Source organism: Glycine max, chromosome 11 (genome assembly GCF_000004515.6).
Source record: "Glycine max cultivar Williams 82 chromosome 11, Glycine_max_v4.0, whole genome shotgun sequence".
NCBI classification, from domain to species: Eukaryota; Viridiplantae; Streptophyta; class Magnoliopsida; order Fabales; family Fabaceae; genus Glycine; species Glycine max.
Window position 1 is genome coordinate 39461358 of NC_038247.2, and position 13953 is coordinate 39475310.

General features: G+C 32.8%; 2 protein-coding genes across 4 annotated transcripts; both read left to right on the plus strand.

The window, feature by feature from the left end:
• The first annotated feature begins 2676 nt into the window (after nt 1–2676).
• Nucleotides 2677–8247, plus strand: LOC100777227 (splicing factor 1). 3 transcript variants are annotated; one of them, XM_003537465.3, is made up of 9 exons: nt 2677–2909; nt 3018–3336; nt 3863–3973; nt 4081–4120; nt 4219–4301; nt 5707–5784; nt 5920–5973; nt 6118–6246; nt 6392–8247. In XM_003537465.3, exons 2-9 carry the CDS (start codon nt 3049–3051, stop codon nt 7970–7972), a joined length of 2364 nt encoding a protein of 787 aa, XP_003537513.1. In that variant the 5' UTR covers nt 2677–2909; nt 3018–3048; the 3' UTR covers nt 7973–8247. The 3 variants fall into 3 exon arrangements, with proteins under 3 accessions (XP_003537513.1, XP_006591432.1, XP_040862888.1); XM_006591369.2 differs by having other exon boundaries at nt 2688–2909; nt 4084–4120; XM_041006954.1 differs by lacking the exons at nt 2677–2909; nt 3018–3336 and having other exon boundaries at nt 4088–4120.
• A 2588-nt stretch (nt 8248–10835) lies between these two features.
• LOC100305590 (uncharacterized) lies at nt 10836–11619 on the plus strand. The gene is given in 2 exon segments (NM_001250635.2): nt 10836–11213; nt 11323–11619. Coding segments are annotated over 2 exon segments (549 nt in total). The 5' UTR covers nt 10836–10885; the 3' UTR covers nt 11544–11619.
• The last annotated feature ends 2334 nt before the right edge of the window (nt 11620–13953 follow it).

A 13953-nucleotide genomic window follows, 5' to 3' on the forward strand; every position in this document is an offset into this window, starting at 1 on the left:
TCTTTTGTCTCTCCATTAAAAATAAGACATTTCTAATTCTTTCTTGTCGCCACATTTGCTATTAATATACACTATGGAGCAACATCCTACCATTCACGAAAGCACTTTGCCTCTTATTGATAACCTTAGGGAGGATCCTTTTCAACCTATTTGCAAGAATTTTAGCAAGAATGTTGTGCATGCATCCCACTAAAAAAATAGGTCTAAATTCACTAAGCTCTTGTGGATCGTCTACTTTAGGTATTAATGCAATGAAGGAAGTGTTAGTACCTCTAGGGAAGATGTCATTTTCATGAATCCCTCCAAAAAGCCCTTGATATCACCCTTCAAGATCTTCCAAAAGTGTTTGATCGATGAAATTAAATTGATGTCATCTAGTCTAGGGCTTTTATGGTTATCACATTCTCACACCGCCTCTTTGATCTCACCAATATCAAATTTAGAAAAATTTGGTCAACTCTCACTCCATTAACTTTGACCGACCTCTATGAAATTCCTATTTCAATGATTTCTAGAAAATCTATTGGCAAAAAACAAAACTTCCTCCTTAACTTTGACCGGATCTTTCACCCAAAGATTGTCGATTGAAAGGTCTCTCAACATAGACTTTCTCCTCCTCCAATTTATCACTACATGAAAATATTTAGAGTTTTTGCCTCCTTTGTAATTGTGGCATACCTTACTATTTTTTTTCTCATTTTTTTTTGGAAAAGGCTAATTGATATATAAAAGAAATAATTACACAGTAAAAGAGAGGATACGAGGTGTCGAGGTACCAATATCCCTAGAGGAAGTACAACATTAACAACCCATCCATATTCCATAGTTTCAAATATCCTCTCCCCACTCATATAGTTAATCGAACACCAACCCCTCCTCCGACCCTCTGAAAAACTAAATCACTTGTATCAATGCATATCTATATGAAACAAGATGCAAGAACACAAGATTTTGTTGAAATTGAGTGTCACAAAACAGAACCAACCACCCGAGAAGCAATCATGACACGAACCACGTCCCCACAATAACCTCGTAAAATCTTTCAAACATGTAGCTCGATTTGAATTCCAGTGCACGAAAGAGATTGATAATGCCTAAGCCAAGACCACACCAAAAACAAAAGATTGTCCACGACAACTCCTTGATCAAAAAACCCTCCCTTAAAGATGCATTTGTTTCTGATACACCACAAATTCCACACAGTAGAACACCAAATTAGCTTCCATACATATGTCATTCATGCTCGTTGACCTTCCATCTAAAACATGTTGCAAGAAATTTGATTGAGGCGGCATAAATGGTAATGCAGTGGAAATCCCCAGCCAATTGCTAGCTAGTATCCCAAAAGACTTTGATATATAGCATTGCACGTGAAAAACATGTGACCCGCAAACTCTTCATGAAGATGGCTGAATTGACAAAGATCAGAATGATCCCCTAGGTGCACATGTGTAAGAATTTTCTAGATTACTTAACGATCTTAAAGAACATGCCTTAAAGATTCTAATGCTTGATTTGAATTTGGATTATCCATTTGTCATCAAAGTAGGATACATGGTTATACTTTAATCTTTGCTCCTAAACCCTAATAGTGGTTTCTAACAATATTTTGTGATCATGTAACTGAGGCGAGTGTGAAAGTGTATGAAAATTAAAGAAGTTTAATTAAGGTTTTAAAAAATCTAAAATTATACGAAAAAAATAATTAATGATATAAAATCAAGTTTGAATTTCATGAAGACTATAAATAAAAATGGAGAGATTTTTTAAGAATTAATAAAAACCTTATTAAATGTTAATTGTAACAATATACACTCCTCTTTATGAGAAATTATATGTTGGTCCCAGACCATCACATCCTATGACATATGACAACTTAACTAGCTCATAGAAAGTTAACATGTTATGGTTTATTGTTTTTTATGTTTTTCCCCCAAAATCTTAACAAATTTGAGTATTTGGATTAACACATAATTACTCTAAAAGAGTTAATGAGAAGTTTTCCACGACTCGAAATATATATATTTTTGTTATATGATAGAGACTACTAGTATTTGACACATGATTACTCTAAAAGAGTTAATGTGAATGTAACAAAACTTTACATCACGTTAACTCTTTGGTTATGTAAATATAAATTTGATAGTATTAGTTACTTTATTTATTAAATACAATTTATGATTAATTTTAATAAATTATGAAATATGATATTTACTAAATATAATATATTTTTTGAATTTAACAAATGTAACGTTAATAATTAATTATATATTTATTTAGTTTATTAAATATAATTCTTAAATTTAATAAATGTAATAAATATATTTATCCCATAACTTCTATTGCTAATACTTATTTAATATTTTAAATTATTTAAAACTTAACAATATATTTTAACAAAGTGAATAATAAAATGATAAATTAAAATATTTCGGTATATGTTTTAGTTAAAAATATTTCATTATTTGTTGTGATTTAGAGATGATTTGTACTATATTATTTTTAACTTTTAAAACTAATTTTTTTTTCTATAATAATTTTTAAGAAATAAAATATTTTTTATTAAGAAAATGATATAATAAAAATACATTTTTAATTAGTTTAAAATATTATTATATAATTTATTTATTTATTTTCTTTTCCACTCATATAAGTACATAGATTGAAGTTTTTTTATTCATGTAACACAACACAACTTATCCTTTTCTTCTAGTATAATTCTTTCATTTTTATTTCATTTCTCCGTGTTTCACTTGTAAGAAAACAACAGTGTATCGAGTAGAAATAAGGTTATGGTAGCAGAGGAGAGGGTTTTGCAGTTGCTTCGATTTTCCTTTTAAAGCGCTTCGACAAGGAATGAGTTATGAATTATGATGCGAGTGGCAAAGGCAATTCATTTCTGATTTCAGGTTCGCTTTCGTTTTTCAATTTATGCGGCAATTTACATTCCCATACGTTTTTTTATTCTTCAATTAGACGAACACCAAATTACAGTTTCTGTATGTTCGTAATCATAGGTATTTAGTAAGAAAGTGACTGGATAAGAGAATGAGTGCTGAGATTGATTCAACTTATGCTCCTGAACCTCACAAAATGTCTGGAGCAACTACCAGTGGCCAAAAGCTCTCTATATTTTCTGCCAAATCTGGATTTGTCATCCCTAAAAACAAATTGTCAGGGTCGCTGGTCCCTATTTTCCGAGGGGCTAAACAACATGGGGTCACTGCTGCTGCCATCAATGAAGAAAGTTCAAAACAAATTGAGAGGAGATCAAAATGGGGTCCTGATCTCACACAAGATGCAGCTGTCAGGAGGGGAAAAGTTTTAGCTTTGCAGGTGTTTTCTGGAATCCTTTCAAACAATACTCCATTAACATTTATAATTACTGCTAAGTATTTTTTATTTATTTTTATTCCATCATCATTTCCTTGAAAGTACTCAATTAATAAGGTTAAATTTATACTTCTTTACAAGTTTTTGATTAAAATGTTTATGTTTTTTTTTTAAGGAAAAATGTTTGTTTTACTACTCCTTATTCCTTTTTTATTTTAGTTTTACAAGGTTCCTCGCATCTTTTGCTCATGGTACCCCTCCTCACTAATGCTTCCTTGCCAGCTTAAACTTCCCCAAGACTGCATATTGTGAGATACACAATAGACATTTTACTTACACGAAAATCATGAGATTGACATTAGTAAAGAAGTATTTTTTGCTAGACCTTGGTATGGAATGTGATTTATAGCTAGAAGCTAATAAAGCAAGTTGGGTGCTGTAGTGTGTGCTTCTGCTAATATTTTGCATAGGTTCTCGCTTCTATGATGTCTATAACTGGTACTGTTGTTTTGATGCACACATTTTGTAGATTCGAGTGGATCAAATTACAAAGCAGTTGGAATCAGAAAAACTGGAAGTTGGGGACACTCAGAACTTGAATCCAGATCAAAGCATATCTGGCCCTCAAATTAACAGCAAGGTTAACAACAATTGACACTGTTCCTTTTAATTTTTATTACTTGTTATTTTCTAAATGCCATGAATTTATTCTTAAATAAACTTCTGATGTTGATTTATGGATTTAAGAAGGCAGAAATGCTCGAACTTGAAAAGCGGGAAGCAATAGGTTTGTTTTCCTTGAAGTATATCTTTCCTTTTTATTCTTCCCCTTTGCTTCATACAGGCTGTGTATTCCATTATAATCTTGATCTTAATCATATCCAGGTGAAATACTAAAATTAGATCCCAGTTACAAGCCTCCACGTGGTTTTAAACCATTGTTAAAAGAAGCCAGCATTCCTTTGCCTGTAAGTATTGCTTCTAAAATTCGGCTAGATGTAACTCAATGCTATTCAAATTCCATTGTAACTTGTTATATTTATGAAAAATAAAAGATAAATTTCCTGGATTTAGAGTTCAACATCATTTTTTAGTGCATCTATATGGGTGCCAATTGGATGGTTTGGATAATTTTTTAGTCTGATTATAATGGATAGATAAAAAAAAAAACTATTAATTCATTCGTAACCCAACCATCCATTAATAATTTTTTTACGGATGAATATCCGACCAATCTGTTTAAAAGTATGTTATATTTTAAATTTCATTTTCAATAATTGTATTAGTATTGCCAAATGGATCACATAGTGATGGAGAAGCTGCAGGAAAAAGGAAAAATGGGCTTTCAGTAGCAATAGGAAGAAAAACCACTTGATCCATTTTCAGTGATTTAATTCAATGAATTGAGAAACAAATGGATGGATCATTATCCATCCATTAATCACAATAACACAGTCCATACAATCCATTTACTTTTGTTTACTGAAATGTATTGATTGCATCAGATTTAATTTTCGATTGATAGGTTGGGTTATAGATATATGGATTATTTTGCCACTTGTATGCATCCAGCATGTGCATGAGTCTCCCACCATGTAGGGTCCGAGAAGCGTAGATGTAAACCTAGGGGCTATTTCTAGGATTTGAACCCATGACTTGTAGGTCACAAGGTAGTAACCTTACCATTGCTTGGACACTTACCCTCTATTGACAAGTATTGATATATTTAATAATTTCATGCCTTGTCAAAACTATAATATTTAAATTCTGCTGTTAATAATTATAAAATTCATTATTATGGTTGTAGTTAAGGTTTTGTGGGCCTGATAATATTTCCTTATGCTGTAAGGTGGGGGCAATTTTTAGGTTGAGGCCTTATATTATTTCTTTATGTGTTTGACTTTAAGGTCCATGGTGTTTGACTTGAGCATGTGGCAAGTGTTAATTAACTGACCTGAAACAGTAACTCATTTCCAGACTTTATTTTCCGGAAATGATCTTCTCATCCACTTTCCTTGGCTGCTTTCCTGATGGTTGATGTTGTTGGAGAAGCTCCCTCCTCGTATTCTTGAGAGAAAGTTGAAAACTAACTTGTAGTATAAGATGTATCATTCAGAATTGAGGCACACTAACGGCCCAGCCTAGATTACAACTAAAATATATTACTTGTATACCAATTGCTCTGCAGAGTAAGAATGCAAAATGACTCAACCTCTTTTGCTTCTGATATGTTAATGCTAAAGTTTGGCATTTGTTTGTTGTAATTTAATTTTAAGAATGATCTTTTTCTTTTTTCAAAAATGAAATGTCTTTAACTAAACCTGAAGTTCTATAATGCAATGAAAACTCTTATATGTAATACCATCTTTACAGGTCCAAGAATATCCTGGGTACAATTTTGTTGGTCTAATATATGGGCCTGAAGGTGATAATCAAAAACAACTAGAAAAGGTAAGATCATGGTGTTGATATCTAATCTAACCTTTATCTGGTGATCTGCAGTCAGTAAAGTGTATCTGCTGATTGAGATCACAACATGAAATTTGTTCATTTTTTTAATTGATCTCTGACATATGCATGTCTCAGGAAACTGGTGCGAAGATAAAAATTCATGGAATCAAAGCAGACACAGGAGAGAAAGTAAGTTCCTTCACTTGATAATATAACGTGGCTTTTATTCTGCACGATGACTTTAAAATATTTTAACTTGATTATGGGAGGAAAGGACTGTAAATGTTTGCATTTGCTTTCTGTTTTCCATTTATTTAACTGTTACATTTTCAGGGTGAAATTAAACCCGGAACTGATATCCAGTGCAATTACAAAGAGATGCATGTTAACCTATCAGCTGATAGTTTTGAAAAAGTGGATGCTGCTATGTTAATCATTGAACTGCTAATCACCTCTGTAACAGTGAGTCTTGTCATTTTACATGACAGAAGTTTTTTATGATTTATTGTTTATGTTATAATATGTTTTATTATCATTTTTGTAATGATGCCATTCCTTCTGTATTTTCTATTTTGACTGTTGTAATTATTGCTGTCTTTTTATTCAGGAGAATTTAGCTGCTGGTTCTACACCCTCTATATCAGTTTCTAGGGACAGCACTAATGTTCTGAGTCAAAGGCAAGAAGGCCATGCAGATTCTCTATCTCTGGAAAACCAGGCTGTGTTGCAACCAGTAGCTGTTACACAAATGCATGGTGATAACTTCCAATACTCTAGTCCATGGTTTTCAGTGGTTCCATCTCATACCCCTGTGTTTGCTTCGTCTGGCACTGTAGCCCCCCCAAATCCACTAGGTCTTGCTAGAACTCCCCATTTTTCATCACAAACTTCAAACATGGCTTCGACTTTTGGTGCTCAACCTGGACCTGTTGCTGGATTTCAGTCGATTATTCCAAATCAACATGTTTCTGTGCAAACACCACCACCAAGACAGATTTTACAGTATTCGCATATGACTCAGACAAGTCCTTTGGGTCACATTGGGCCCCTAAGAAATCCTGTACAAAATTTGTCAACTCCAAATTCTTCATTTTCATTTCCTGTTACTTTAAGCCAAGCAATGCCAATAGGACAACATCAGACATCTGTGTCTTCAATGCATCTACCTATATCTGGTATATCATCACCACCGATACCTAACCAGCCATTGACCCATCTTGGTGTCTCTTCTGGCCTGAACGAAGCCCCTGTCACTGTTAAAATGTCTGTTGGTCCCAGCAATATGGGGCCAGTGGTTCCACCTGCAAGACCTGTTTCTCTACATCAACAGCCAGATGTTGCATTTAAGCCACCGCAGTCAAATATGTCAATGATTACACGATCTGCCACCTTTCTTCCACATCAAGTAGGAATTTCCCCTGGACAACCATCTTCTTTGAGATCAATGCCTGTACCAATACGTGCACCTACACATTTATCTGCAAACCATTTATCAGGACCTGTTTCATTTCCTTCACGTGGAATATCCCCTTCACTTCCATTGCCTCAGCAAGCAGGAATACCTAATCTTGCTTCTGGAGTTGCTCCTTATCACACCCATGTAAAACCACCAGTCTTGGGGACATCAAAATCTGGAAATTTTACTTTTCAATCACATCTGCCCAATGCAGACTATGGTCAAGTGTTTTCTGGACCAAACAGTCAATCAGGTGCTACACAAGAGCCACCTTCTGGTCCACGACCTCCACCATTTGGGTTTGCTGTGCCTGATCAGCCTCGTCAAATCTTTCCAAGGACACAATTCCCTGGTCAAGTGGATCAAGCCGTTCCCTTTGGGGTAAGATTAGGTTCCATCTCGAACTCAATTCCACCACCCAGACATGCTGTATTTCCATATGCTGGTCAACCTGCACCTAGATCGTCAGTCCCACAAATGGGTATGAAGAACTTCATTTCTGCCCCTCAAATGCCAAATTTGACCAATGCTGGTGCTCAAAGAGGCATGCCTATTCGGCAAAGCTATCCTCCTCAGATGGCACGGCCAGATATCCCAATGCCTCTGAATCAAAAGTTTGTCAACAATCCCCCCATGGCTTCTGGTAAGATAGCATATGCTGCGGACCAAATTTATGATCCCTTTTCACCCACTTCTGCACCTCCACAACAGAAAGGTAATCCTGGAAAATGAGGGAATTGGATGTGGCTACAGATACGTAACCGATAGTGAAAAACTCGAGTCATGACTGCAGTTTTAGGTAAACAGGCGCAATACTATTTGTATAGATTAATAATGGTCATGTTACAAAATCATATATGATTTCTTACCACAGTTTGAGTTGATTTCAACCAATCTTTGCAGGAATTTGGTCATCTCTCCACTATGTAAACTACATTTCATTTGGATTTTTCACTTCGACTAAGTTGCATTTAAGCTTGGTTTCAATGATTGATAGTGTTACGCCATCGGCCGTGTCACACTTTCTTGTTGACAATTTTAACTATTACTAATTAATTGTATTGTCAGTTTTAAGTTTTTTATCTTGTCATTCAATTGGGAAAGCAGGTGTTTAAAATCAAACCAAATCGTTTATAAACCGACAAATTAATAGAAAAAAATCAAAAAATTACAAAAACCAAAAATCTAAGAATGCACACTTTTCATGGTTTGATTTTCGGATTTTGTTATAAAAAATCAAATAAATTGTATATTATAATTATATTAAATTTTATTGTGGTAATTAATAATAAGTATTAAATAATTTATAACTTTTTCTTTGTCTTATAATTAAGTTGCATATTTTATTTTCATATGTTAAAAAATAATGTACAAATATTGTTAAAAAATAGTATAAAATATCAAGTGATGTATAAATTATTATTATATTACGAAAAAAGTTGATAATATCATTTATATTAGTGTTAAATAGAAGTAAAAATAATAATTTTGAACTAAAATATGTTAAAAAAAAGTTGAATAAAAAATAAAATTCATTGTTAAAATAATATAGCATAATTATGTAAATTTAGTTGATAGATTTTAAATTATGATAATATACTAAAAAAATAAAATACCACAAAACCGAACCAAATGAAATCACAAAAAATTGGTTGAGTTTGGTTTGGATTTGATGTTATATTCAAATCGAAATAAACTGAAATGCATCTTAATTTTATGTTTGATTCGAATGATTTTTTTATCTAAAAATTAAATCAAATTGCACCATGAACACCCCTAAGAAAGGATAGTATATTCGACTTTTAAGAGTACGTCTTATTTTTTTGAAGTCTTTTTCTTTTAGCATCAAGAGTTGGAAGTACTTGAAAGAAAGAAGATATATTTGGACAAAAAAAGAAAAAAAGAAATGGGCTAAGTTGTATTTTTTATCTCAATTTTTTAATTTTTGACAAATTTTACCTAATTTTTTAATTTGATGCATTTTACTCTTAAGAAACTTACCAATTCTATTTACTCATTTTTTTTATTAATAAATACAAAATTTGAGGGAAAATTTGACAGAAAAGTAAAAAGTTGGGGTTAAATTTGTCAAAAAATAAAAAATGAAAGTAAAAAGTACATTATGTTAGAAGTAAGATGACATAGAGTAAAATGTGTAAGTTCCTTAAAAGTTAGAGATAAAATACATCAAAAATTTAAAAATTAAAATTAAGCCAAAGAAATGAGATAATATAAGTAGCTCAAAGGAAAAAGAATCACAAACGTAGTGGATAATATGAATTGAGTTGAGCTAAAAATGATGTATTCGTTCAAGTTTTTCGTTTATTAATTACAAATACAAGTAAAAAAACTAACTATTAACCTTTGTCGACAAAAAGAAATTTCAAAGAAGAAAATGAATTTGTGACTCTGACCTCTTCCCTACTTCCAAATTCAGAAGTTGTTTCTTATTCACCGTCAGAGAAAAACGTTCTGTGGGCCCAACATAACCATAATCAAATGATATAGGTAATCACGGATAGATCCTAAATAATCACGGGTTACCCTAAAGAACATCGATTTGTCACGGGTTCATGCTACGTATGTTCAAATAAATAACATACAAATTATGAATTTCTTGTTATCCAATTGTTATATATTAAAAAAGCATAACAATTCCCATATTTAGCAACAAACGACACATACTGGTCAGTGGCCAATTGGGATGCCTAATGTCACTTTTCCAATTTGCTATCCTATGTAACAAATATAATCGCAGATTATCAAAAAAGAAATTATTTTATCAAAATTAATAAAAAAAATTATTGCGTAATTTTTTTATTTCATTATTAACGTATGTACCTAGTGCATGAAACAAAAAAAAACTATATTTCTTTTAGATGTATAAACAATATAATTAACTGCGTGTTTGGATTGACCTTTTCCACTCTTATTTGTGCGTCCTCTTGATACAATTCAAAGCTGCTTTCACGTCTTTCTAACCATTTGACGCAAAAATGGTGACTTGCGCGCGTTATGAACGTCAAACCAAACATACTATAAGAGTGTGTATAGGTATCAGTTAAAACTTAAAATAATGTAAATCACTTTTCAACTTAAAAGACAAATTCTTACTTATCAATTTCATGCTAAGGTGTTAACCCTCACGCATATTCTTCCTAAACTCACAAAACAAGGAAACAAAAACACACTTAAAACTCATTTACTCAAGACTACTTATGAGGCGACAGACTGTAGCTAGCAACACAAGCAGCAGTGAACAGTTCAACAGATGTAAAGTTGTTCTATAAGTAGCTAACTAACTAAAATTGATGAAAAGATTTGTTTTGGAAGGTACAATTTTGAAGGGGGTAAGAGGACGGATTGAATGTGTGTGTACGATAGCCGTTTCTCGTTCAGAAATGAAATGTATATTAATATTAATTTTTATAGTGAAAAAAAGTTCATTATACAAATGATAAACATAACGAATACAAGGATGAATAGAATCATGAGACAGGGCCGCCTAGAGACAAAAGTTGGTTCACATGTGACAGATAGAGCTAGGGAAGGGCCCACTCCACTTTTGAAAATGCCTAGTGAAGTCCTAAGTCACAACTCACAAGCAAAGCATAAACATTACTGATAGTTCTCATCCACAACACAATGATTTCCAATCCCATGTTAATGTTACTAGTTGTGGTACTGCTGGTGGTTGGTTTTGCAAAGTCAGATTTAAGTAAGGACAGAGAAGAATGTGCAGACAAACTAATTGACCTAGCTAGCTGTGTTCCTTACGTTGGTGGTGAAGCCAAAACCCCCACCATAGATTGCTGCACTGGTCTCAAAGCGGTTCTTGACCGGAGCAAGAAATGCCTCTGCATCCTCATCAAAGATCGCGACGACCCCAATCTTGGCATCAAGATCAATGCTACTCTCGCTATTCAGCTACCCTCTGCTTGCCACTCACCTGCTAATATTACTCAGTGTGTAGGTAATGTAATTTAATTAATTTGCTTTATTTATAATTACAATACCACTATCACTATGGCTTGGCTTGCTGATACTATCATATCACATATCACATCATACTCTTTATTCAGATCTTTTGCATTTAGCACCTAACTCTCCTGATGCTAAGGTGTTTGAGGGATTCCAAAAATCTGCCAAAACAAACAGCTCCACCCCAGTTTCAGTTTCCAGTGGTGCTGAGAAGGGATCAAGCTCAAGTGCTCAGGAAAAGAGTGGTGCTGTCTCCACAATTACAAAGGCACACCACCTGTTTTACTCTATCTTACCATTACCATTATTATTTCTTGTTTGAACCACCATCAAGCTTGCTTGCTTCATCTATTTCTAGCTATTATTGTGTGCTAAACTGAAATAAAATCTATCTATCTATTTGGGTAATGGGTAGTAATTATCAATATTTCTTCTTGTTGGAATGTTGGGTCTCTACCTAGTACCTACTGACTACTGTCTACTGTCTTGTCTTTTTCATTCTTCGTCCGTAATCTTAATCTAACAAACGAGGCACGCATTTAAGAGAGGGACCCGCTATTATATATACTTCAGTTCAAATGATAGTTCTACATATCGCTCGATCTGTTGATTTGAACACAAAATAGCATTGAGGAAACCAATTAATGGTAGGTGCAGCTTTGTTATACTTATTTCCCTCCATATATATCAAGATGGGATTAAAATTGGAGACATAAAGCCCGTATTGGATTTGATGGCAATCACTTTTTGTCTTCAGTAGTAAACATGTTCAGCAGTGTTACACTATTATGCAACCGCGTTTTGGGGCTTGCTTTATGTTACAACCCTTTTTTTATTTCCTATTTTGGGATTTGTTTCTTTTGATTATATTGCTAAACGAACCGATCTCATGATTTTTTACGTCGTAAATATTTTAATACTGCTTATCACATGATTTCAAAACAATTTTACGTCAACTATTTCATATGTTAAAATTTCATAAATAACTAAATTCATTGTGTGAAATATCTACAATAGTTGGCGATGATATATTATGTTATATTATCTTAATGATGATAGTTATCAAATTTTAAATAAACTAAATATATCTAGATATATAATCTTACAATTACTTTTTACTTACTTTTAAACAGTATAAAATTCATTAAAATAAAGTTAATTGATGAAGTATCAACTGATTTTTATATTATATGACATTTTACAAATTTGATTTATTAACACATGCTGGCGAAGATGCTACATTTTTATACGTCGCATTCCAAAGTAATGGTAAAGATTAAGAAACAGATAAGAATGGTGGAAAGAAAATAGAAAGTAAGAAGTGTTTTTATTGCCTGCTTCTCTGCTACAACTTGGAAGTCTGTAACTCGCATGGTAATTGTTGAAGAAAAAGGTCTGGCCTGCTTTACGACATGGAGTCCCTACCAAAAGTTTATTTGAACTATTATGTAAATGCTTTGTGCAATTGCAGCTTGTTTGTTATCTTATGTGTATCTGGAACAAAGATCAATTTCAGACTAATAATTTAAAATCGTAAAAGATTCCTAATTTAAACAATTGCAAAGTATCCACGGTTAAATTTAGAATAGGAACAACGTTTCAATGGATCATCTCTTGTTGCACTATTAGTTTATGAAGGCTACCCTCACCACTCACATGTAGCCATGCAAATATTTTACCATGAAGACAAAAATAATCCTCAATAAATAATATCATAGCAAGGTGTCACTGACAAGCCTAAGTTTTCTTTTCTCCGTTTTTTCCAACCCTGTCGGTTAAATTAATTAAATCAAGCTATTTACTTTTATCTTCAACCTTAAGTATGCGTCACCGCCTATCTAGAGGAGTTTAGAAGTTTTAAATTCAAAGATTACACTGCTACTGCCGAAAGTTGCATTGCTTTACTGCACCGACATTAGCTAGATTTTACTAGAGACAGTTTTACAAATGCATGGCACCGCCATTGACAATTCTTAGGCACTAAGTTTTATTATATTTTCTTGTTATAATCTGCCCATAAAAAAGACCTCCATGTATCCCATTAAGATGATATGCAATAGAGTGAATGAATTAAAAGAAACTCTTCCTCTGTATACGTAAATGTGTTGTTTGTGAATTTAATTTATCCCAGTATTTACAAACCCTTGCAGATGCTTCTATTTTATGCTGAGATTGTGTATACAAATGTGGAATATCTCGACAAAAATCTCGATCTCAGCAGCTTATCCTTTCACCTAGTGAGCAGAGGAGTCAATTTGGAGAATGAAGATGACATCAACAACATGGCCAATTAATATGAACACATCATTGTTACCTATTAGATTTATAGAGCAAAGAAAGTAAAACTATCCCTTATTTTGAACAAATCTTGTTAATTTCCAACGGAATTCTACCTTACATTATCTATTGACTAGTATGGACAGCAAATAAAGAGAAACATTGTAAATTCCTAAAACAACATAGACAAATCAGTTATAAATAAAACAACTCATTCTTAAGATTCTCACATAAACAAACATCCAAACTGTTATATAATGCAAAAAATTGTTTGACACATTATACAACTTTTTAAAATAAAATAATGCATTGTAATTTTAAAGTGTTTGCTAATGTGTTTTAAAACTACTAAAAGTTCTAATACAATGATTATCCACCTACCCTTTTTCATCCTCCTACCAAACATACCCTACATATAAAAGACACACCATGAACAGATATTTCCACACAAATAT

What these genes read in the sequence shown, in the direction of transcription:
- LOC100777227 (XM_003537465.3), top strand. Translation starts at nt 3,049, where the DNA reads ATGAGTGCTGAGATTGATTCAACTTATGCTCCTGAACCTCACAAAATG. An exon ending in ATCAAAAACAACTAGAAAAG is followed by an intron (nt 5,785 to 5,919) that starts GTAAGATCATGG and finishes TGCATGTCTCAG; the next exon opens with GAAACTGGTGCGAAGATAAA. An exon ending in AAGCAGACACAGGAGAGAAA is followed by an intron (nt 5,974 to 6,117) that starts GTAAGTTCCTTC and finishes TTACATTTTCAG; the next exon opens with GGTGAAATTAAACCCGGAAC.